This window comes from Tursiops truncatus, chromosome 4, assembly GCF_011762595.2.
Source record: "Tursiops truncatus isolate mTurTru1 chromosome 4, mTurTru1.mat.Y, whole genome shotgun sequence".
Lineage (NCBI taxonomy): Eukaryota > Metazoa > Chordata > Mammalia > Artiodactyla > Delphinidae > Tursiops > Tursiops truncatus.
In genome coordinates this window covers 26,533,549-26,560,052 of record NC_047037.1, presented here as the reverse complement: position 1 = coordinate 26,560,052, position 26,504 = coordinate 26,533,549, and the positions used below count along the sequence as shown (strand labels likewise).

Here is a 26,504-nt window from a genome sequence, read left to right as displayed (position 1 = left end):
ACCGGGGCACGAACCCGTGTCCCCTGCATCGGCAGGCGGACTCTCAACCACTGCGCCACCAGGGAAGCCCCCTACTCATCCATTTTTAACAGCAAAACTTCAAGTTCTACCCATATATGGTAAAAACTGTATAATCACATCTGCTTTGTGCCTGGACCTCTACACTGGGCCCAACCAACCAGGGCCTGTAACTCAGCTGTCGTGGGGGTGAATCGGGAAGCCTGCTGATGTGCCAGACCACGGCCTTAGGGAGTCCCCGGGGTGTCAGAGAGGTGCCTCAACAGGTGACACCCCAGGGCACCTCTCCCTCAACATGACAACCAGAGCAGCTCTGTTTTATCCATTTTGTATGATATCAGGGCAAAAGTTCTGTTAATGAAATGGCTGAACATGTTTGAAGAAACATAGTTCTAGACATGCACCCCAGAAAGTACCACCCTGCCCTCTGCCTGAGTCTCATCTGCTCTTGGGGTAGCTCATCACACACTTCTCTGCTTGTGGCTCTGCCCCCAGACACCACCTCATCCCTGCCTCTGCTGGGGCCTCTCCTCCAGTGCTCTCTGGACCTTGACCTCCCTAGAGTGTCTAGCTTTGCCTGTTCCTGACAGTGGCACCCCTCTGGCCTTGGATGAGAAGGGCTTTCTGCCCTAGCTCCTGGTCTGGCTGAGTCCTACCCCCTACTAAACAAATAAAGCAGCGGGAGATAAAGAAGGGGATGGTTCTAAACATTAGAACCTGTTAAGGGACAGACAGAGAGAACCCCCATTGTGGCTTTGGGGAGGAGTCAAGGCAAAGAATAGGAATGGCCAAAAAAGGAATAAAAAGGCAGAAATAACCCTGAGGGTTGCAGTAATCAATAGCGTCTGTTCCTCAGACAGAGAGGAATTAGAGCCACCTGTGGACCTGAGATCTGCTGTACATTTTCAGGTCATTTTTTTTTTCCAGACACTAAAAGTAGTGCAGAGACTTGGAATACATGCCGTCACTTAATAAGCGTGGTCTAATTTAATACAAATTCTCTTAATAAAGTCTGTGTTGAAATTATTCTGCATCCCTGGGGGTCTCTGCTGCTGGGAGAAAGAGGCACGGGCTAGCACAGTCCGCCTTACATTCAAGTGGCATTTCCCGAGGGGTTCATGGAGCTCGGTCCCACAGTTTCCTCAAGGAGGCCAAGGTCCAGTTTGGGAAACTGCGTAAACCATCCCCACAGCACCACACTGAAGAGTCACAATGCACATGTGCTTATTCAAAGCTCTCAAAAGCCTGCCAAGAAACCAATCAGTTTGACATTACTTAACCTATGTTTCTCAATCGTATTCCACTGTGGAACTCACTCTTTGTGGAATAGTGTTCTTGGAGCACTGTTTGGGAAACATCTCATTGGAGTTATTAATGCAGATCTCCACCCACTACTAGGGCATGAGTTTGCAGAAAGTAAGGACTATCTGCTTTCACAGATTCTCCTCCCCGTCTCTTTCCTCCTACTTCATGTCCTGGAGAAGGTCAATAATTAGTGTTTATTGAATTATACCCCATTTTTGAGTTTGTTTTGACAAAGGCGTATGGTTCATGGTCTGACACACAGGCATGACTAACAAGGTGTCTCTTTGCTTTGTCTCTACTAAAAAATCAAGAAAAGGTGATTCTAGGACCTGGAGTTCATTTGACATGAGGGTATATTGGTTTAAAGACAACACAGATGGGCTTCCCTGGTGGCGCAATGGTTGAGAGTCCGTCTGCCGATGCAGGGGACCTGGGTTCGTGCCCCGGCCTGGGAGGATCCCACATGCCACGGAGCGGCTGGGCCCGTGAGCCATGGCCGCTGAGCCTGCGTGTCCGGAGCCTGTGCTCCGCAATGGGAGAGGCCACAGCAGTGAGAGGCCCGCGTACTGCAAAAAAAAAAAAAAAAAAAAAAGACAACACAGATGAAATCAGCTTTAAAATTCAGGCATTCATGTGTGGAAACACAGTATAACTGAGTTACAATTTTAACGTTGAATCTTATTCTGAAAGTAATATTAATTAGAAAATTTGGCAAGGGTCTTAGAGTAAAAACAGTGTCATTTTAACTTCTCTGAGAGGCACACCAGAGTGGGGAGAAAAAAACAGGAGAAGGCCACTGAAAAAAGAGACAGAAAACTCACGTGACTCATTTCAGAGTCCCTCGGTTCTTGCTGTCACCAGAACTAGTGGCCAATTTTGAGTTCCTGCACTGTGCTCACCTCTGGCTTGTCTTCTGTTTAACAACCCTGTGGTGTGGGTGTGATTATCATCCCCATTTTGCAGATGAGGAAACTAAGACTTAGAGAACATAAGGACCTTGGGAAAGGTTACCTAGAGCCTGGATTTGCACCCAGGTCTGTGCCACCCAGAGCCCTCACCCTTAATTATGCTGCTACACCACCTCTGCTTCTAGGGACATGTAAAGTCAGATGGTGTTTCACAGCCAAGTAAGGAAGACCAGAGGATTCTGGAATCTGGGGTCAAACCATTTACCCAAACTCCCTGAGCATTTTTTCCCACAGATCAGACAAAATCAAGCTGAGGCCAAAGATAACCACAGGCCCCTCGCGCATTATGGTTTAATGGGAGGGTTGAGTTTGGAATCAGACGAGAATTCCAGACCCTCACTACTGCTGCTTATCTGCTCTGAGTCTTTGAGGACCATGTCTTGCCTCTGTGGTTCTGGAGAGTGGAGGGGCCATCCTGGGTGAGGGATGAGGGCCCTTCTAACTCCATCAACTTAGGTCCCCAACCCCGGAGTAATGACTTTTGTGGTCATCCCATAAGTCGTATGTTTCACTCACTTAGAACATGCCATGGAAATGTTTGCTGGAAAGGCTGGAGGGAGGGAGACATAAAAACCAAAGGATAGAGAAAGCCTGCTGAGAATGTGTCATGGCCAGCCCTGTTGGCCGAGCGTCCCTGTCCACAAGTCCCTGCAACTACAGTTCAACCCCCGGGGTTGCACGGACCGTTTTAAAAGCCGCAGCTTATGGGGGTCTATTACACACTTCACTTAGTCTTTGCGTTCCGTGTGTGTCTCCATCACTGAAATGAGGAAATGAGAGAAAGCAAGATTTCAGATGGTCTCACCATTTGCATTGCTCAAAATTGATATCCAACCATCCATGAAATTGTGTTCATTGAGGAGTGTCCCCATCAATAAACCATGCACAGAGCAGCCTCCAACTCAAGCAAGAGGGAACGTGGCCCCCACTACCTTCCATGGGTTTCTCAGACTAAATAGCTGTAGGAATAACAGCAGGAAAAGAAAAAAAAAAAAAGATCACAGCATCCGCATACGCTTTGCAAGGGGAAGAGACTTAGTACCTTCGCACGACACAGATCTTTTACTCAGAGGAAGGTGAACATGACTGATTCTAAAGCTACGTGAACAGTCGATGGGCTCACCTCCCAGTGGAAAGAAAGCTGAGGGGGAATTCATTCCCAGTGCAAACTCCGACCCAGAATAACACAGGTAACGTTAAATCACACTCGCCAAACACTATTATTTTTCAGGACAACTGTGTTTCCCAGCAAACTTGACACAAATCATTGAGAGTTGCTTCTGAAACCATTCAGTGTCTACAGAACCCAGTGTCATTGGACATTCTCCCCCAGCCCCGTGTCAGTTCCAACCTGTCCCCATCTTTCTGAAGCACCCCAATTATGACATCCTCCAAGAAATGCTGCTCGAACTCTCCCGGCCATATGTACTGTATGGCGTGGAGGTCAAAGGCTTGGGGGCAAGCAAGACCTGAGTTTGAATCAGAATTTCGCTAACTTCTGCCCGTAGGGCATTAGGCCATTTACCTACCTAGCTTTGAAAACATCATCTGTAAAAGGAGTTGTATGTTTAGCAGGTAAGAGTCTGGATTCACAAAAAGAAAAGTAGTTTTTCCACATCCGTCTTAGTTTCATTTCAAGCCCTTCTTCTATCTGACTGGAGGAGATTTAACCTTGGCAAATTTGGAATTCTCCCATTTCCTTAGGGTGCTCGCTGATTTCAGGGGGCTGGATTGTATAAGGTGCTAGGGTGTCAAGGGGCCTCCAGTCATCTTTCCATGCAGGTATCCACTGAAATAGTGCCCATCTCTTTGGTCCTCAGTCACTAATGGTCCTTTAGGGCCATCAGTGCTCTCTGTATTCCCTTGCCTTACTTAGGGGCACAGAAATACCTCTGCTGCTTCTCATGTTCTCTGTGAAACCATCCATGGTCCATCTGTCCAGATATGCCAGGCTGGCATTCCCTCCCAATATCACACACCCCTTCCAGGGCTCAGCCCAGGTGGTGGGCCTCAGGTGCCCTCACTCTGCATCTCTTTCATCTTATCCCCCCACCCCTTCCCTGCCACCCTCCAGTCTGGGGTATCATTTCCTAGACTGGGGGAAGGCAGATTTTCTTCCTCTATTTTCCCCCAGATGTTGAAGATACCCACATCTTCCCCACCCTCCTAAAGGTTTAGGATTCTGCAAATGAAAATGAGGAAGAGATTCGGCTTCAAGCCCCATCTCCTCTTCCCCCGTCACAACCCTCCCTGCAGCAATGATCACAAGGCAGAGGTGCGTTTAAGTGGAGGGTAAGATGGGAGAAATCAGAAGAAGAGAGGCATATTCTTATTCACTTGATAAATATTTCTTCATAATGGCCCAGGAGGCCAGGTTTGATTTTGGAATTCTTTTATTAAAAATTGTGGCTTCAGAAAAAAATAAAGAAGAGAGGCTATGATCTCAAAAGTACTATCCTGCCACTTAAGCATTAAATAAAATAGTATATAAAAGAAATTTGCCATGTTTTAGGGACCTAATACTAAATCATGGATGTTATTTTTCCCCCCTCTGATCTGTTGGACACATTGTCTAAATCACGTTTGGAAATTAATCATGCACTGCCTTAGAACACCTGCTGTACTGGAAATTTACCCATATTTTTATTTTACTTTTCCAGTGTCTATTCTCCCAACTAAATGTGAGCTCCTAGGGAACACAGTCCCATCTTATAATCAACTGAATCAAACAGAAGGCTAGGCAAACAGAAAACACTTTAAAAATGTGTGCAGATCTAACCTGAGGAATCCAAAATTGTGTTTGCAAATATTTAGAGAAGGTTCTTTGTACTAGAAATCAGGTTATTTTCTTTTCTTAAAATAATTCACGAGCATGTGTATGTCTAAATGTTAGCAGGGGAGCCATGTGGTGTGTGCAGACACCCTAGATATTAAATAGAAAGCGATTTTTCAATGTATCCATTATTTTTTTTAAATCCTACATCACAACCACCTCTGAGTGCAAATATATTTCCAATTTTTGCTGGCCTCCTATTGCAAAATGCTAATAGAACTGCGTTCCTGGAGCTGCATCACTAATAGAGTGCATCACAGATCTGGGATTCTTGAGTCAAAAATAGGAAATATGGGTGTTTCGCTGAACGAAAATACTGTGTAGGAAGATATCTTGGCAACCAGGAGAGTCACAGAGTGTGGTCTTTAAGGATGGAGCTTCTGAGTGAGAAGTTGAGGGGGCCTGGATGGCAGACCACAGCGGCTCTCTCCAAGCCACATTCTAGACTGGGCTGCCCAGTACCACTAGTTTGCCCAGTTAGTCCTGAGCACAGATGGATGTACTCACTCTCTAGAGCCCACATTTCACCAATTCCTGCTCATGTGACCTTGGCTACTTTCTCCTCTAACCCCAAGTTTCCTCTGTAACTATAGAATAAGTACCTACCGGAGGAATCCAGCTCCCTAACTTCAGACTATACTATAAAGCTACAGTAATCAAGACAGTATGGTACTGGCACAAAAACAGAAATATAGATCAATGGAACAGGATAGAGAGCCCAGAGATAAACCCATAAAAATATGGTCACCTGATATTTGACAAAGGAGGCAAGGATATACAATGGAGAAAAGACAGCCTCTTCATAAGTAGTGCTGGGAAAACTGGAGAGCTACATGTAAAGAATGAAATTGGAACACTTCCTAGCACCGTACACAAACTCCAAATGGATTAAAGACCTAAATGTAAAGCCAGATATTATAAAACTCTTAGAGGAAAACATAGGCAGAACACTCTATGACATAATCACAGCAAGATCCTTTTTGAGCCACCTCCTAGAGAAATGGAAATAAAAACAAAAATAAACAAATGGGACCTAATGAAACTTCAAAGCTTTTTGCACAGCAAAGGAAACCATAAACAAGACGAAATGACAACCCTCAGAATGTGAGAAAATATTTGCAAACGAAGCAACTGACAAAGGATTAATCTCCAAAATATACAAGCAGCTAATGCAGCTCAGTATGAAAAAAAACAACCCAATCTAAAAATGGGCAGAAGACCTACATAGACATTTCTCTGAAAAAGATATACAGATTGCCAACAAACACATGAAAGGATGCTCAACATCATTAATCATTAGAGAAATGCAAATAAAAACTACAATGAGGTATCACCTCACACCAGTCAGAATGGCCATCATGAAAAAGTCTACAAACAATAAATGCTGAAGAGGCTGTGGAGAAAAGGGAACCCTCTTGCACTGTTGGTGAGAATGTAAATTGATACAGCCACTATAGAGAACAGTATGGAGATTCCTTAAAAAATTAAAAATAGGGGGCTTCCCTGGTGGCGCAGTGGTTGAGGGTCTGCCTGCCGATGCAGGGGACACGGGTTCGTGCCCCGGTCCGGGAAGATCCCACATGCAGTGGAGCGGCTGGGCCCATGAGCCATGGCCACTGAGCCTGCGCGTCCAGAGCCTGTGCTCCGCAACGGGAGAGGCCACAACAGTGAGAGGCCTGCATACCGCAAAAAAAAAAAAAAAAAAAAAAAAAAACACTAAAAATAGAATTACTATATGACCCAGCAATCCCACTACTGGGCATATACCCTGTGAAAACCATAATTCAAAAAGAGTCATGTACCACAGTATTCATTGCAGCTCTGCTTACAACAGCCAGGAAATGGAAGCAACCTAAGTGTCCACTGACAAATGAATGGATAAAGAAGATGTGGCACAAATATACAATGGATTATTACTCAGCCATAAAAAGAAATGAAAACACCTAGAAACAAATGACAATGAAAACACGACAACCCAAAACCTATGGGATGCAGCAAAAGCAGTTCTAACAGAGAAGTTTATAGCAATAAAATCCTACCTTAAGAAACAAGAAACATCTCAAATAAACAACCTAACCTTACACCTAAAGCAATTAGAGACAGAAGAACAAAAAATCCCCAAAGGTAGCAGAAGGAAAGAAATCATAAAGATCAGATCAAAAATAAATAAAAAGAAATGAAGGAAATGATAGCAAAGATCAATAAAACTAAAAGCTGTTTCATTGAGAGGATAAACAAAATTGATAAAACATTAGCCAGACTCATCAAGAAAAAAAGGGAGAAGACTCAAATCAATAGAATTAGAAATGAAAAAGGAGAAGTAACAACTGACACTGCAGAAATACAAAGGATCATGAGGGATTACTACAAGCAACTATATGCCAATAAAATGGACAACCTGGAAGAAATGGGCAAATTCTTAGAAATGCACAACCTTCCGAGACTGAACCAGGAAGAAATAGAAAAAATAAACAGAACAATCACAAGCACTGAAATTGAAACTGTGATTAAAAATCTTCCAACAAACAAAAGCCCAGGACCAGATGGCTTCACAGGCGAATTCTATCAAACATTTAGAGAAGAGCTAACACCTATCCTTCTCAAACTCTTCCAAAATACAGTGGGGGGAAGAACGCTCCCAAACTCATTCTACAAGGCCACCATCACTCTGATACCAAAACCAAAGATGTCACAAAGAAAGAAAACTACAGGCCAATATCACTGATGAACGTAGATGCAAAAATCCTCAACAAAATACTAGCAAACAGAATCCAACAGCACATTAAAAGGATCATGAACCGTGATCAAGTGGGGTTTATCCCAGGAATGAAAGGATTCTTCAATATATGCAAATCAATCAATGTGATAAACCATATTAACAAGTTGAAGGAGGAAAACCATATGATCATCTCAATAGATGCAGAGAAAGCTTTTGACAAAATTAAACACCCATTTATGAGAAAAACCCTGCAGAAAGTAGGCATAGAGGGAACTTACCTCAACATACTAAAGGCCATATATGACAAGCCCACAGCCAACATCATCCTCAATGGTGAAAAGCTGAAACCTTTTCCACTAAGATCAGAAACAAGACAAGGTTGCCCATTCTCACCGCTATTATTCAACATAGTTTTGGAAGTTTTACCCACAACAATCAGAGAAGAAAAAGAAATAAAAGGAATCCAAATTGTAAAAGAAGAAGTAAAGCTGTCACTGTTTGCAGATGACATGATACTATACATGGAGAATCCTAAAGATGCTACCAGAAAACTACTAGAGCTAATCAATGAATTTGGTAAAGTAGCAGGATACAAAATTAATGCGCAGAAATCTCTTGCATTCCTATACACTAATGATGAAAAATCTGAAAGAGAAATTAAGAAAACACTCCCATTTACCATTGCAACGAAAAGAATATAATATCTAGGAATAAACCTACCTAAGGAGACAGAAGACCTGTATGCAGAAAATTATAAGACACTGATGAAAGTGATTAAAGATGATACAAACAGATGGAGAGATATAACATGTTCTTGGATTGGAAGAGTCAACATTGTGAAAATGACTCTACTACCCAAAGCAATCTACAGATTCAATGCAATCCCTATCAAACTACCAATGCCATTTTTCACAGAACTAGAACAAAAAAGTTCACAATTTGTATGGAAACACAAAAGACCCTGAATAGCCAAAGCAATCTTGAGAACGAACAGAGCTGGAGGAATCAGGCTCCTGGACTTCAGACTATACTACAAAGCTACAGTAATCAAGACAGTATGGTACTGGCACAAAAACAGAAATATAGATCAATGGTACAGGATAGAAAGCCCAGAGACAAACCCACGTACATATGGTCACCTTATCTATGATAAAGGAGGCAAGAATATATAGTGGAGAAAAGACAGCCTCTTCAGTAAGTGGTGCTGGGAAAACTGGACAGGTACATGTAAAAGTATGAGATTAAAACACTCCCTAACACCATACACAAAAATAAGCTCAAAATGGATTAAAGACCTAAATGTAAGGCCAGAAACTATCAAACTCTTAGAAGAAAACATAGGCAGAACACTCTATGACATAAATCACAGCAAGATCCTTTTTGACCCACCTCCTAGAGAAATGGAAATAAAAACAAAAATAAACAAATGGGACCTAATGAAACTTAAAAGATTTTGCACAGCAAAGGACACCATAAACAAGACCAAAAGACAACCCTCAAAATGGGAGAAAATATTTGCAAGTGAAGCAACTGACAAAGGATTAATCTCCAAAACTTACAAGCAGCTCATGCAGGTCAATAACAAAAAAACAAACAACGCAATCCAAAAATGGGCAGAAGACCTACATAGACATTTCTCCATAGAAGATATACAGATTGCCAACAAACACATGAAAGAATGCTCAACATCACTAATTATTCAAGAAATGCAAATCAAAACTACAATGAGATATCATCTCACACCAGTCAGAATGGCCATCACCAAAAAATCTACAAACAATAAATGCTGGAGAGGGTGTGGAGAAAAGGGAACACCCTTGCATTGTTGGTGGGAATGTAAATTGATACAGCCACTATGGAGAACGGTATGGAGGTTCCTTAAAAAACTACAAATAGAACTACCATATGACCCAGCAATCCCACTACTGGGCATATACCCTGAGAAAACCATAATTCAAAAAGAGTCATGTACCAATATGTTCATTGCAGCTATATTTACAATAGCCAGGAAATGGAAGCAACCTAAGTGTCCATCACCAGATGAATGGATAAAGAAGATGTGGCTCATATATACAATGGGATATTACTCAGCCATAAAAAGGAACGAAACTGAGTTATTTGTAGTGAGGTGGATGGACCTAGAGTCTGTCATACAGAGTGAAGTAAGTCAGAAAGAGAAAAACAAATACCATATGCTAACACATATATATGGAATCTAAAAAACTAACAAAAAAAATGGTCATGAAGAACCTAGGGACAGGACAGGAATAAAGATACAAACCTAGTAGAGAATGGGCTTGAGGATACGGGAAGGGGGAAGGGTAAGCTGCGACAAAGTGAGAGAGTGACATGGACATATATACACTACCAAATGTAAAAGAGATAGCTAGTGGGAAGCAGCCGCATAGCACAGGGAGATCAGCTCGGTGCTTTGTGACCACCTAGAGGGGTGGGATAGGGAGGGTGGGAGGGAGGTGCAAGAGGAGAGGATATGGGGATATATATATATATATACCTATAGCTGATTCACTTTGTTATACAGCAGAAACTAACACAACATTGTAAAGCAATTATACTCCAGTAAAGATGTAAAAAAATAAATAAAAAAGAATAAGTACCTACCTCCCAAGAGTTTGATGAAGATTCAACAGCATTGGGCACATAGTTCATGCCAGTCATTGAGAGTTGTTGTTGGATCTGCTGCTCCAGGTGGGGGACAAGGCGGGGAAGGGATGACCACCTGGATGCCTTGGACAGTGGCAGCTCTACCATTCAGACCCAGGCTCACACCCTTCTTCCTGTAGATCAACAGAAGTGTCGCTTTACTAGGGCAGGGACATGCTAATGGCTGTGAGGAGTGCCGTATCTATGAGGGCTTCGAGGGCCGAAATCCAAAGACCCCACATTGGCTCTCCCATACCCAAAGCCATGGTCACCTCAGGTCATCCCTCAAAGCCAAACGTGTGGACTGATCACTTCAATAGAGGTTTCTCCTTTCATTTCCAATGTGAAGATGCTCTGGGTGTCAAGTAACAACGGTCTGAGTTAAAGCAGCTTAAGCTGTAAAGATGGACGATTGGCTGCCACAGCTGAGCACACTCCGTGGTAAAGCAGTGAGGAGGTCTGCTCAGGGTTCGCTCAGCCTTCTCTGCTCTCCTGGCTCCGCCCCCTCCAGGAATTGCCTTGGTTGTCCCTGGTCTGCTTGCAGGATGGCTGCAGCCGCTCTCAGCCTTCTATCTTCACATAATGATCTCCAGGGAAAGAGAGCAAGAGCAGGTTCCAGAAACTTTCTAGAGAGAAGATGGAAGCTCTTTTCCCAGAGGCTGCCAGTCAATTTCCCCACTCAGCTCACTGGCTTAAATTCGGTCTTATGATTAACCCTAGACCAACTCCTATGGCTTTTTGGATGCCAGATGCTGATTGGCTTCATCTTGGTATGAGGGGTCCCAAGTATAGGCCTCATTCTGTCCCTGGAGCAATGGAGATGGAATAACCTTTGACTAAACAGAGTCCATCCCTGGAACTCAAGTCAACCCCCCAAACCTCAGGGCTGCCATTGCAAGAGGACAGGAGTGAGATGGATGCTGGAGAGGCACCACAGGTCTACAACTCTGCTGGACCACCTTCTTCAATTCAGCAAACAATTATGAAGCGTCTGCTGTGTGCCAAGCAGGGTGCAAGATGTTTGATGACACAGGGACAGGGGCTCATGTTATTGAGAGGGATAAATGAGCCAACTTGTGCAAAGTGCCTGGGGCAGCCCTCAGCCCCAATACCTGTTCAGTATTGTCTTCATTACAATGAATCCTGCACGAGTATTCCCTGCCATCCAGGAGACAGACTTAAAACAATAAATTCCAGCAGCGTATGGAGAGGGGCAAGAGTAAGCCTGTGGGTGGCATAAAGGAGAGAGCTGACTCAAGGAGTATGTAGAAGCCTGGCCTCAGGAAGTGTATAGCCCACTGGTTCTTAACCTTGACTTCATGTTTGATTCACCTGAAAGAGACAGAGGAATGGATAGAGAAGATGTGGTATATACACAGAGTGGAATATTACTCAGCCATCAAAAAGAATGAAACAATGCCATTTGCAGGAACACGAGTGGACCTAGAGATGATCATACTAAGTGAAGTAAGTCAGACAAAGACAAATATCATATTATAAAATCACTTATGTGTGGAATCTAAAAAAAAAAAAAAGATACAGATGAACTTATTTACAAAACAGAAAGAGATTCACAGACATAGAAAACAAACTTATGGTTACCAAAGGGGAAAGAACAGGGCTAAGGGATAAATAGAAGGTTGGGATTCACACATGCACACTACTATATAGAAAATAGATAACCGACAAGGACCTACTATATAGCACAGGGAACTACACTATGGTCAATATTTTGTAATAACTTATAGGGGAAAAGAACCTGTGCCATATAATTGAAACTAACACAACGTTGTAAATCAACTATACTTCAATTTTTAAAAAAACTCCCCACACCAGTTAGGTCACAATCTCTGGGGGTGGGACCCCTCACCAGGGTCAGTTTATCTTTTTAAATATCCCCAGGTGGGGGCTTCCCTGGTGGCACAGTGGTTGAGAGTCCGCCTGCCGATGCAGGGGACACGGGTTCGTGTCCCGGTCCGGGAAGATCCCACATGCCGCGGAGCGGCTGGGCCCGTGAGCCATGGCTGCTGGGCCTGCGCGTCTGGAGCCTGTGCTCCGCAACGGGGGAGGCCACAACAGTGAGAGGCCCGTGTACCGCAAAAAATAAAAATAATAAATAAATAAATATCCCCAGGTGATTACAATGTGTAGCCGAAGTCAAGAACCACCCCTTACAGGCTATTGAAGACATAAAGCACAAATACATTAACGAACAATGCTGAGCTGTGAGGGTGCATTAAAATGAACTATTGTGTTCCAGGCTCAGAGCAGGGAGAGGGCAAGGTAGGCAGGGGGCCTAAGGGGCCTTGAAGAACCAGTGGGATCTGCCTGATCCTCTCAGTGTGAGAGGAACGGGTGTGAGCAAATGTATGTGTGCAAACCTAGAGGGTGTATCAGTCTGGACCCAGCCAGGAGAGAGAAACCACACAGTAATTTCAACAAGGAAATATAAAAAATTATTAACTATAACAGCATATTAGAATAAGGAAGGATTAGCTGCTAAGTAGAGAGAACTCTGAAGGCTATAGGAATGCAGATATCAGGACACCCACCCTCCCTGGGGCTGAAAAAGAGCACCCTGTGGAGAGCCCTCTGCCACCCAGGCAGAGCTCCAGACTTGGCTGACACAGCGTGGCTCACTGAAGGGCAGAGAAATCGCTGTGGTGGTACTCCGGCAGAACCTTCCAGGAACCTGCCCTCCAGATGCTGGGGAAAGCTGTCCACAGGGAGGTTTCTCATGGAGCACACGGATGGGGGCCACAGCTGAGACAGCGCAGGAGAATCAGGAGGCAAAACCCAGCAACGTCCCCTACAAGCAAGTGGAGGCTCAGAGAGGCAGCAGAACCTCCTCAGGGAATTAGCAAAGCTGGATTTCCACCCAGATCCATCTTTCCTGTACGTTCAGCCACCTCTCTGAACAAACAGAAATGCAAGATCCAGACTAAGATCGTTGACATAAGCTGCCCAGGGATGGAAGGGGTCTGTGCTCCGTGAAGTCAGTGGGGAGGGCTTCGTGGAGGAGGTGAGGCTTCCAATGGACCCTAGGGGGGCTTTTATTTTAAGGAAACGAGGGAGAAAAATGACAAGAGGTGGCTTCCAGGCTGCCTTTGCAACACAAGCCGCGTTGATTAATTTCACATGCAGAAGAGCCGACCTGGGCTCAGACGGGACTCAGCACAACCAGTAGAGGGAACAGTAAAAAAAAACTCTTGGGTGACGAGAAGAAGGTCCGAGGTAGAACAGAATCAAGGAAGCCCTTATATGCCAGAGAACCTCGATCGGAGCTGATGTGAAATCAACTCACTGTGAGACAGCCAGGACCCAGGGACATGGGGCTCCTAGGACCCCTCAATTGCATGCCAGCCTCTCTGTGGAATGAATACAGGAGAGCAAATGCCAGCTCTGCAGTCACATACACCACTAGAGTACCAGCTCCAGCATTTAGCTGTGTGTCCTGGGGCAAGTCCCTCAACCTTTCTGAGTCCCAGGTTTCTTCATCCGTCAGTTGGAAACAATGATCCCTTCTTTGCAGGCTCGCTCAGGTGAAGTCCCCAGCACACAGCCTGGCACACGGCGCGTCTTTCATCACTGGCAGATTCTCCCTCTCCTACTTTTACTCTGTAGGCCCTTCCTGTCTTTTAAGACCTCCCGTGCCTCTGAAAGTAAATGTTTTAAATTCAGGAATTCCAGATTCCTAAACAGGTGCACCTGGAGGAGTGCCAAGGTCTTGGCGGCCAATGACATCCTCTCGAGACTCGGGCTTCACAACTCTGCGCTCACCACTTGGAAGGAAAAGCTCGGGTTCAGGGGATGCAGCCACTGTGTTCTTGGCTCCCCAGCCAGATGGCGCCTTGAAGTGACGTTTCCTACCCAATGTCCGCAGGGCAAATAACCACGCTTCTTTATCTTTTAGGAGGAGAAGTCACCAAGCCGCGCTTTGCTCAATTCTTCCACGGCAGCCTGGCCAGTCTCACCATCCGCCCTGGCAAAATGGACAGTCAGAAGGTGGTTTCCTGCCTGCAGGCCTGCAAGGAAGGGCTGGATATCAATTCCCTGGAAAGCCTGGGCCAAGGAATAAAGGTAAGGAAGGAGCCAGCATCGCTCCCGGTGAGACGGTGCCTTGTGAGGCAGAGGCTGCTAAACACCAGTGCAATCCTGGACGCGGAGTCATTTCCTGCCACGTCACACCGAGCTGGTACCATGGCAAAGGTGCTGCCACAGCAGGGAGATCGGTGACCGTGACCGTGACCGCACAACAGACTCTGTGCCGTCTCCTGAAATTCCTAGATGAAGCCCTCGAGTGCAATCAGTTCAGTGCATAAAAGCAGGCACACGTTCAATGTCTACCCGGAGGGAGTTGCTAGATTTCATTGTTTCCTGGGTTGGGGGGTTGCTTTGTTGTTTATTTGCCCAAAGGAACTGAGGGAGCAGTTACGCAAGCACAACTCTCAGAAATACAGAAAAGTAGGATTAAAAGTTTGGACCATGGAAACTAGTAATTACAAAGGAAGGTCACCCCGGGGTGGGTGGAATTAGAAAGCAGATGCAGAGGTCACTGGGTCTTATGTTGTTAAGTTGAGGCCCGGATTGGGCTCCAGGCAATGTCTGGCTGCCAAAGGGAATATGAACAGATTCACAATTTCGTCATCCACACAACATAAAACTCTTCAAACGATCCAAGGGAATCCAAGCTGCATTTTGAGAAAAGCGCCTCCTGAGGGGCGCAGGATGTGGCTGACTGTCCTCGTCAAGGACCTCCCCGCCCACGATGGGCGGGGATAGATCTGGCCTCACCTGGACCAAGGAGCGCCTGCCCGCATCAGGCCTCGGGGTCCTGAGCAAAGAGCAGGGTAGACATTATCACAGCCCCCGCTCCATCATAGCGGACCCCAGTGACAGCAGGCAGCCCCTTGGCCTCCTCTCTGGGAGTGAGGGCGGCCCACCCTCTGTCTCCAGGGACACAGGACAGCCCCATGAGGCCCCAGCGGCTGTGAAGTTTTCCCAAGGAGGGAGTGACCAGAACAGAGGTTTCCCACCACCTCCCATCCGTCCCCACTCAGCACTGCCCATGGAGCTGCCCGGCCTCCCCACCCCAGGCCTGCGTCTCCTGGACAGGGGTCACCACTCCAACAGAGGGCCCCCTCATTTACACTCTCAGTGGCCAACTGCTTGTGGGGCTCTGACTTGGGCTGGCCTTGGAGGGACCAGTGATCTGGGCAAATCATGCCTCGACTTCACGTTGCAGTCACTTCAGCAAACATTCCGCAGACACCCGTATAATTTGGCTCTGGGCTGCGGAGAGGGACACGAAAATGAATGTTCCAAGATTATTGTCTTTGGGGCACTCAGTGGCCCAAGCAGACACCTGTAATCCGGTGCTCCAATGATTATGAGCACCGACATTTACTGAGGGTCTCCTGGGTACCAGGCACTGTTCTAAAACCTTTATGCGTTTAACTCACTTAAGCCCCAGAACCACCTATGATAAATGTACCATGAATCTTCCCATTTTGCACATGAGGAATGGAGGCCTGGAAGAGAAAGGAAAGTTGCCAGGGATCCCAGAGTGAGTCAGGAGCAGAGCCAGAATGTGATCCCTGGCAGTTCTGCTCCAGAGCTTCAGAACCGGGAGCAACAGCGGGGAGGGAAGGCTCCTCGGAGGAGGTGAAGCCTGAGCGTATTGTTTAGGACGGGTAAGAACTAACCAGGAGAGAGGCAGGCAGTGGGTGGCAAGGGAGAGGGCAGGGCGGTCACTCTAGGCAGAAAGCCAGTGTTACAAGTGCCCAAATTGCAGGAGGCAAGCTAGAAAGTGGGACCAGAGAGGTAGGCAGAGGCCGGGTCACGGGGCCTTGTTAATGTCTGGTGTTTACTTTTTTTTTCTGTTGGCAACAAGCAACCATTGAAGGGCTCCAGGCGAGGCAGCATGATCTGGACAGGCGTGGGGTTCAGAATGCTCACCCTGGAGCCCTGGTCAGAGGGGGAAGATGGGAGGAGTACACAAGCAGGGTAAAGCATGAATGACCTTCCAGAACACTGTTTAAAATGCATGAAACGCATACACACAGGTGCTCTCGATAGCTAATCACCTGTCTGAAGGAAACTCACAAGACCGCCTGTACTGCAAAGGCCAGCGTTCCACCTGTCAATTTCATGGCAGCTGGCCCAGGCAAGCCCCTCGTGGCACATTTCATACAGATATCCTCACAGGCAGAGCCTGGGGTCTGATCCCTGGTCTACTGTTTGTATTGTTCCCTCAGTGTTTTGTCAAGCCAGTGAAATCTGTCCTCCGACAGATCCAGAATCCGTCCCCTCTCTGATTCTGGATTTGCTCCTTCCTCTGCGTGATCTTCTCTGCTCTAGACCATCCCATGGGGCCACAGTTGCAGGATTCCAAGCACCACAGAACACATAAACCAAAGATGCTGGACTTACAAGCCACACATTCTTAGAACTATAAATTAAGAACCATAGCAATCCCTACATAGCGGTCCTATCCTGTGAAAGAGGAAGTGCTAAATGAAATGGCACCCAGAGCTGTGGGGAGTGGAGGGGGCTCATCTGACTTTTTAGAATACCACCTGCTCAGAACCAGTCACTGCAAACGATCCTTTCCCATCCTTAGGGCGCAGCGGGCAAGAACTAGTTCACTGTATGAGAAGTTAATGAAAACACACACGATGTTACGGTGCACCCACTGGGGGCTATTTTAAGCTCACTATCCCTACTCCTCACAACAAATTAAATATTATGACCCCATTTCAGAAATAAGGAGGTTGGGGCTCAGGGACTTGGCCAAAATAAGTCTAGGCTCTTTCCGCCACAAGACTCAGATGAGAAGGCATTCTTGAAAATTCTTAAAACTGCTTCCAACCTGCCTTTCCTCCTTCGTCCCTCATTTCTTTTTTGAATAATGACTAATACTTTCTCTGCTGGCTCCCGGCCTCCTCCCTCCCCTCTGGCTAGTCCAAAAAGTGAGGGCCTGCCGTGATTAAGAAAACATCCCGTCTACTCACAGGGTCCCACGTGGGTTCCTCGTCTCACTTGTCTTCCCCTGGATCATGCATATTTCCAGCTATTTCTCCAGCATGTCTGGACTCATCACATGATCGAGGTGGTTGTTGTTATGTAACCATATGAGACACTGTGGAATCGCCACATTCCTGAAGAACACACGCTTCTGATTTTCATAGCGTCATCCCTGCCAAATTGTCATCTCTAGTGTGGAAGCGTGGGAAAAAGCAAGAGCTTTGGGACAAAACCCTCCTAGGGTCAAAGCACAGTATGGATATTCATGACCCGGGTGACCTTGGGCAAGGTACTTTAATCCTTTAAGCCCCAATTTCCTTGTGTGTAAAATGGACTTAGTATTATTTTGTAGTGATGTAAGAATTGAATAACATATATATTTTTTATATATCCTTACATATATTTATATATCAGATATAGCAAAGAGACACATACAGATGAGATATATAGATATAGATATACATCTAGATATAGATACAGATCTCCCCTAGAAAACCTGATAACTAGGCTCTCAACAAATCACAGTTCCCTTCTCCTGCTGGGCTGGCCTTGCACTTGGCATTGCTGATGCCCCAGCTTCTTTTGAAAAGTAATCCTGGGTGACAGTTGCAACAGAAGAGCCTCTATTGCAGGGAATCTTCATCTGTCCCAGCCCAGAGGAGCTGGCAGGGAAGGCGAGGTGCCTGGAGGGCCACAGCCAGCCTGTCCTCAAAGAACAGGCCAGGGCTTTCGGCAGGGACTTCACTGATGTCCCAGCCTGACCCTCCAGGACCGCTGACCATTCTGCTAAGACCATCTGTCTAACTGCTTCTTGGTTCAAAGAAAGGAACCACTGTGGCTACAGCCCAGCTTTCCAGGGAGAGTGAGTGCTGTCACCTTTTGCTAGGTCCCCAGGAAGCCATCTCCTGCCCCTGTGGAAATGCCAATACCATCCTGTGTCTCGCAAAACCAGAGACCGACTCTGTCATGCCACGGAAGACAACACAAACATACAAGCAAGACCTCTTCTAGTGGAGGGTTTTATTGATCCTGCAAGAACCGTGCTGACGGCTAGCCAGTGCCCACCTCAAGCCCTGTGGCAGTCCTTGGGGTGCTCTGGCAGCCAGACTTGGGTATTCACTAGAGATCCAACACATTCCCTAACCTGTCCTCTCCCTAGGAGGCTTCAGTGGGAGTGCCCTCTGCTGATGCCGCGGGCTGCTGCCCAGTCCATCCTCCTGGATGAATTGCTTGATTTTCCTGTTCAGCCCTCATGCACGGCTCAGAGATTGGCCTTTTCTGCAGGGGGCATCATCTTGTCTCATGCTTGTCGTGTACTGGACCCTCTAGATGCTGAAAAAAGTCAGTGGACCTTGCCCTCGAGGTGCTCACAGTCTGCTGGTGGGGGGCACACAGACAGACAGATAGCAAAAGCATCAAAAGACTGCTACAGCAGGGGTTGGCAGGGACGGGGAGAGTGCAAAATACATGGAAACTTCAGTGGTATATTTAGAAGAATGACTTTCAATCTGCTCAAATGAGAAACGGATGATCTGTAAAACACTCAGAACTATTGATGATTCACCAGCATGTGGCATCTCCACGGCTGAGCACGCTAAGCTAGTGAGTCAGCCCCAGCAAGAGAGAGACCAACAAGAGGCCGACTGTAGCGTCACCTGTGCATATGCCCAGGGGCTCCTGAATCCAGCATAGGGAACAGTGCCTGTGACCAGACGTCGCAGCTCAGAGAGACGCTGCTCAGGGCTTTGAGGACAGGAGGAAACTGGATCATAGGGAAAGAGGAACAGTGAGGGCAGCGGGGGACCATTCACTCATTCATCTAACAGGGGCTTCCGGGGCACTAGGACAAGGTTCTGAGATTCGGGGATAACAGTCGGAGCCCCTGTCCTCAGTGAGCTCCTAGTCACTGCACTATAATAATTATACTACCATTTCATAGCACTATAGGAGTTCAGTGGGGACCTAAGTGAGGGAAGCTGGGGAGGCTTCAAGGAGGAGGTAACAATGAAACAATCACATGATAGTTGAAAGAGACAAAGACTGAGCTATCAGTTGGCTGGGGGTCGCCATGCAAGGGACTTATTATGCGGGACAATGGCAGCACAGTACTCATGAGATAACTACCTCCTGGTAGCGTCTGGACACAGAACAGGAACTCTTGTAAAGACATCCGAGTCGTATCAGGGAAAAGCTAATATAGATAGATTTTCCCTTAAAAGCTTGAAAACATAATCTACTTCATGGAAACAGTAATGCAAAATAAAACTACACTAAGATAGTATTTATCACCTATCAGATTGGCAAAAGTCCCAAGTTTGACAGCACGCTCTGTTGAGGTTTTGGAAGAACATTCTCATACGCTATGAGAGGGAGAGCATATTGGTATAATCCCTAGCAATGGAAAATTTGCAACATCTGTCAAAATTTAAACTGTATATACTCTCTGACCTAGCAATTTCCCTTGTAGGGATTTATACTACAGATATATTTACACGCTTAGGAAATGTTATATATATAAGATTATTCATTGTGCCATTATTAGTGTAAGACTGGAAATAACCCAATGTTCATATTATGAGACTGGTTAAGTAAATTATTTAATATTAAATAATATTAAACAACTTAAAAAAAAATAAAAGCTCTCCAAGACAAAAGCTAAGTGAAAAAAGCAAAGTACAGTATAGTATGTAACAAGCTACCTTTGGTGTAAGAAAGGAGAAAAATGGGAATCTATATTCATTGATTATATATTCATAAAATGCTTAGGTGTAACTGTCAGGATACGCTAGGTTATGCTGCAGTAACGAGTGACTAAAATTTCAGTGAATTATACAGCAATTTTTTTTTTATGGTGTGCACTTCATGCCCATTAAAGACTGGCTGCAGCTCTGCCCCCCTCACTGTGAGACCCAGGCTGATAGACCATTAGGGAACTTTGCAGATTTCATGGCGGAGGGAGAGGGGCATGGAACCACGCATTAACTGGCTGTGAAATCTACCACCCGGGTGTGAACCAAACAATACCTCTGCCCACTTTTTGTTGGCCAAGCAAGTCACATGACCACTGTTGAGCGCAATAGGACAAAAATGTATATCCTGTATGGAAGAGTAGCATAAATAAGCATCTCACTGGGAGGGGAAACAACTAATTTTGAACAATAATGCAATTTGTCACTCAGAAATTAATGGAACAGTGATCACCTGTGGGATAAGGTTGAGGAAATTGGTTGGATAGGAGATAGGAATAAGATGGACACTTTCACTTAGCACATATATATATTTGAATATATGTGCTCCATGCTCCATTCAAAGAAGAGAAACTGCTGGGAACACCACGGAAGAGACAAGTCTGGATCTACTTTATCTGGTTTGAGGACCCAAGTGACTCAGTGGGGAGCATCGTAGCCCCTGGGCCTTCACCCAGCGTGGGCTACCAGGGACCCAGGATAGGACAGATAGATAACACACCTAGGGCAGCTGGCAGGCGTGTAAACAGCAGGTGATTAAAACTCACGGGAAACCAGAGTTTAGCACCTAGAAGGCAAGACCAAGAATCGGATCTAAGAGAGAAGGAAGGCCATTAACTTAAAAATGAACTTTAAGGTTGGAAACTAAAAAGATGGGACATGGGTCAGGAGGTGGAGCGCAGGGTGAATGGGGGAGCAGTTCAAGGCCAAAGTCAAGACAGCAAAAGGAACAAAAGCCCCAGGTTTCCGGGCTATGAGCTGAGGGCGTGGCAGTCCAAGAACTGAAAGTTTCTGGGAGGGACCCCATAGTAGCCCAGAGCATGAGCGCACCAAAGGCTGGGCCCCAAGAGCACTGTGTCTGGGCTTTCAGAATTCATCCTGTGGCTCCCGGTGGTATCACCAGGAGTTTATAATCCACGGGGAATCTTACAGAGGAGGGTCCCGAAGCCCACCAGAGGGCAGCAGGGATCGCTTGACGGGTTAAAACAGTTACCTGTGCACACAGCTCCTGCACTTGCACGTGCTCTGGAGACGCCTGTGCGGGCCTTAGCGGCCTTTGCATGGAGATGGAGGGTCTCCGTGAGACTGGGTACATGGTTGATCATTCTCTCCTGTGACACTGCTTTCTGTCTTCCAGTATCATTTCAACCCCTCGCAGTCTGTCCTGGTGATGGAAGGTGACGACATTGGGAACATCAACCGTGCCCTCCAGAAGGTCTCCTACATCAACTCCAGGCAGTTCCCAACCGTGGGCGTGCGGCGCCTGAAAGTCTCTTCCAAGGTCCAGTGAGTGGACGCTGGGCAGCCTGGGGCTCGGCCAAGGCATCAGGGATGGTCCCTGGGAATGCTCTCGTAAAACAGGATTCACCTCTCTTCAACTATTGGCAGCTTCTCCGCTCTCCCTATGAGGACACCCCAATGGATCTGTGTTCTGTTTTTGTTTTTGTTTTTTTAAGTGAAATATAGTTGACATACAATGTTTTGTTAGTTTCAGGTGTACTGCTTAGTGATCTGATGTTTACATACACTATGAAATGATCACTATGATAAGTCTGGTAACCATAGGTCCCTATACAGAGTTATTACAATGTTATTGACCATATTCCTTATGCTGTATGTTACATCCCTGTGGATTTTTTATTTTATAACTGGAGGTGCGTACCTCTTAATCTCCTTCACCTATTTCACCCCACCCCCAATCCCCTCCCTTCTGGCAACCACCTGTTCTCTGAATCTATGAGTTTGTTTTTGTTTTGTTTTTTAGATTCCACATGTAAGTGAAACCATACGGTCCTTCTCTGTCTGACTTATTTCACTTAGCATAATACCCTCTAGATCTATTCGTGTTGTTGCCAATTGCAAGATTTTATTGTTTTTTCTCATGACTTAGTAATATTCCATGTGTGTGTATATATATATATATATACACACACACACACATCATTTATTATTATTATAGTATTAATATATGTGTTAAATATATACTATATTACAAATATATATCATATATATACAAATATATATATATACACACACACCATAAATATATAAAACCACATCTTCTTTATCCATCCATCTATCCTTGGACAGTTAGGTTGCTTCCATATCTTCGTTAATGTAAATAATGCTGCAATGAACATTAGTGTGCATATATCTTATCAAATTACCATTTTTATTTTCTTCAGGTAAATAACCAGAAGTGAAATTGCTGGATTACGTGACAGCTCTATTTTTAGTTTTTGAGGGGAACCTCCATACTGTTTTCCATAGTGGCAGCACGAATTTACATTCCCACCAATAGTGTTTAGAGGTTTCCTTTTCTCTACATGCTCGCCAACACTTTTTATTTATTTTTGATATTAGCCATTCTGACAGGGGTGAGGTGGTACCTCATTGTGGTTTTGATTCACATTTCCCTGATGATTAGTGATGTTGAACATCTTTTCATGAGTCTGTTGGCCATCAGTATGTCTTCTTTGCAAAAATGTCTATTCAGGTCCTCTGCCCATCTTTTAATTGGGTTACCTGTTTTTTGCTGTTGAGTTGTATAAATTCTTTGTATATTTTGGATATTAACCCCTTACTATATAAGATTATTTGCAAATATCTTCTCCTATTCATCAGGCTGGCTTTTTATATTGTTGATAGTTTCCTTCACCGTGCAAAAGCTTTTTAGTTGGATGTAGTCCCATGGGTTTATTTTTGCTTTTGTCTCTGTTGCCTGAGCAGACACATCCAAAAAAATATTGCTAAGACCAATGTCAAAGAGCATACTGCCTATGCTTTCTTCTAGGAGTTTTATGGTTTCAGGTCTTACTCATTTTGAGTTTACTTTTGTGTATGGTGTGAGAAAGTAGTCCAGTTTTATCCTTTTGCACATAGATGTCCAGTTTTCCCAACACCAGTTATTGAAGAAGCTGTCTTTTCACTTTATATTCTTGCCTCCTTTATCATTGATTAATTGACCATATATGCATGGGTTCAGTTCTGAGCTCTCTATTCTGTTCCATTGATTTATGTGTCTGTTTTTGTGCCAATACCATACTGTTTGGATTACTCTAGGTTCGTAGCATAGTCTGAGGTCAGGAGTGTGATACCTTCAGCTTTGTTCTTCTTTCTCAAGATTGTTTTGGCTACTTGAGATCTTTTACGGATTTAAACAAATTTTAGAATTATTTGTTCTAGTTTGGTGAAAAATGCCATTGGCATTTTGATAGAGATTGAATTGAATCTGTAGATTGCCTTGGGTCGTATGGTCATATTAATAATATTATTTCTTCCAATCCATAAGCATGGTATATCTTTCCATTTGTTTGTAATGTCTTTAATTTCTTTCATCAATGTCTTGTAGTTTTCTGAGTAGAGGTCTTCTACCTCCTTGGCTCGATTTATCCCTAGGTATTTTATTCTTTTTGATGCAATTGTAAATGGGATTGTTTTTTAATTTCTTTTTCTGATAGGTTGCTGTCAGTGTACAGAAACACAACAGATTTCTGTATATTAATTTTGTATCCTGCAACTTACTGAATTCATTTATTAGTTCTAATAGATTTGGGTAGCATCTTTAGGGTTTTTCTGTGTATAGTATCATGCTCAACAAATGTTTATTAATTCAATTAAATTAACCAACCTAGCCTTGACAGAGCTCCTAAATACCATGAGTATGCAAGAGAAAGAAAAGGCATGGTTCTTGTCCCCAGGGATCTGAGTTAAATTAAGGAGATGAGACCATCACTGTGACCTTTAAATAACACCCTTACTGGCCTATCAAATCATTTCTCAGCCAAACAGCTGCTTGGGAGGGCAGCTAGGAAGGGGACCCCAGAAAAACTCCTGAGAAGCAGAAAGGGAGTCACCTGGCACCTGGAGCCAGAAAAAGGAACCAGAAAGACAGGAACAAGGGTTGGAAAGATGGGTCTGCTGACTGCCATGTTGCCGGGGCCTGGGACAGATGCCAGAATAAAGTCCACAGACGGCAATTGCATTCAACAGTTCTAGTGATGGGGAAAGTGCTCCCACCTCCACACTAAAGGCCTCCCCTGGAGGCTGGGGGTAGGGAGCCGGCACCTCCAGGTCAGCGTCACACTGCAGTGAAGAAGAGAGACCAGACTGGCTAGTCTCCAGCCCTAGGACCAGCCTTCCATAAACTGGCAAGGGGAGGGGTGTCCTCTGTAAATGGTAGGGTTGGTGCCACAAAGGCAAAAAATCTGGGAGCCCGAGCCCACCACCTACTTCCACACCTTGCCCACCCTGGAGAAGAAGATGGAGTGTCTCAGCCTACCCTTCCCCCAGGAACTTTGCCAAGGGATGCAAGTTGACGGCTGCCACCAGCTGAGTCCACCCATCATTCCCAGTGTATCTCTCTAGACCCTGGGGTTCTCCATTTTAGCTTAGGTCTTTGGTCTAGATGATCAGCAGAGAGTGCCAGTGACACACATGCCTGATGAGGTCTGATGACACTGTCAGATCTGTCAACATTTACTGAGCTCCAACCATGATGCAGGCTCCTGGGCAGCTTCCTATCTACATGTCATCTGCATTTAAGCCTTACTACTACAAGGTAATTAATTATTCATCCCCACTGTATAGGTGAAGAGACTGAGGTTCACAGGAGTCGTGCCCCTTGCCCAGAGCCTCCCAGTCCAGGAGTGGTGGCAGATCCAGGCATGGACCCTTGTCTGTCTCACTTCCGGGGCTTTGCTCTTGTTGTCACACCACTCTGGCTCCCAGATGTTTTTGTGGCAGTGTATCAGGAAAAAGGAGTATGATTACAATGGCAGTCTGCTGGCACATCTGGAAGAGGCACCGCACTTGTGTGGTATCCTTGTAGAGAGAGAACATATACGCTGTTCCGGCAGGCAGGAGAGTTTAGCCCTGGGGTCTCACTCAGTAAGATGGCTGTAACTAGCCAGGGAGACAACAATTTATTTACCAAATCCTTATGCACATGACAAGCAGTTGCTGTCTAATTAATGTTGCCATTGATTACTTTGTTAAAGGATAATTAAAGGTCTAATGGTTACTTGTTGCTGGTATAGAAAATTCCTATTTCACCCAGGAGCTAAGCTTTTCAAGTCCCTAGATTGCTAGTAGTTTCAACTAAAATGCGGCTTTGAATCTGAATGTCTGTTGACATCCTCAGAGGCTCTCGGGCAGTCAGGATGTCTCGTGGAGGACTAGAGGTGGCTGTATGTATCTTTGTCCATGGCCGGATGATTCCAGGGTTTGCTCTTCAGTTGCCGTGACTGCTGTTTTCCCAGGTGCTTTGGAGAAGATGTGTGTATCAGCCTCCCCGACGTGGACGCCTACGTGATGGTGCTGCAGGCCGTCGAGCCCCAGATCACCCTCCATGGCACGGACCGCTTCTGGAGACCCACTGCCCAGTTTGAAAGCCCCAGAGGGGTTACCCTCTTCCCCGACATCAAGATTGTGAGCACCTTCACCAAAACTGAGGCCCCCGGTGACTTGAAGACCACAGGTACAGGTGCACACTGGGTTGTGGGGGGGGGGCGGATGGGACCTTAAATTCTCATGTAAAGTATGATTCTCGTCAATCACACTTCAGGACAACTGAGGTATTGTTCACCATAGCGGGGTAATTTATGATAACAGAACAAAAAAGCCTGGAAACAATGCAGATAAATAACAGAGAGGAATGAATGGCTTAGCAAATTGTGGTACCCCCATAGAAGAGGTATGATGTTGGAGGGAAAGCACTTAAGTTAAAAAAAAAAAAAGCAAGATGCAAATTATAGAGTAGCTACGTGGAGAGTGATCGCAAGTCTGTCAAGAAAAAAAATATGTAGAAAAATGCCCAGAAGGAAACACACCTAATGCTAACAGTGATATTCTCTGAGAAGCAGGAAAACAGCCAACTTGTTTCTGCTCCCCTTCACTTCCCTACAACTGCAAAATGTTCTGTAGTACACGTGTATTATTTTGGTAATGAGAAGAAAAGTTAAAGAAGCATGAAGAAAAAAATAGAGCTGCATCTTAATATATAC

At 45.2% G+C, this 26,504-nt stretch overlaps 1 protein-coding gene across 1 annotated transcript in view; it reads left to right on the top strand.

The window, feature by feature from the left end:
• CLSTN2 (calsyntenin 2) overlaps positions 1-26,504 on the top strand; it is a 634,053-nt gene that overhangs the window by 598,733 nt on the left and 8,816 nt on the right. Inside the window, exons 10-12 of the mRNA XM_033855350.2 lie at positions 14,421-14,587; positions 21,638-21,786; positions 25,761-25,978. Coding sequence (XP_033711241.1) covers positions 14,421-14,587; positions 21,638-21,786; positions 25,761-25,978 — 534 coding nt within the window. The remainder of the gene's footprint in view (positions 1-14,420; positions 14,588-21,637; positions 21,787-25,760; positions 25,979-26,504) is intronic.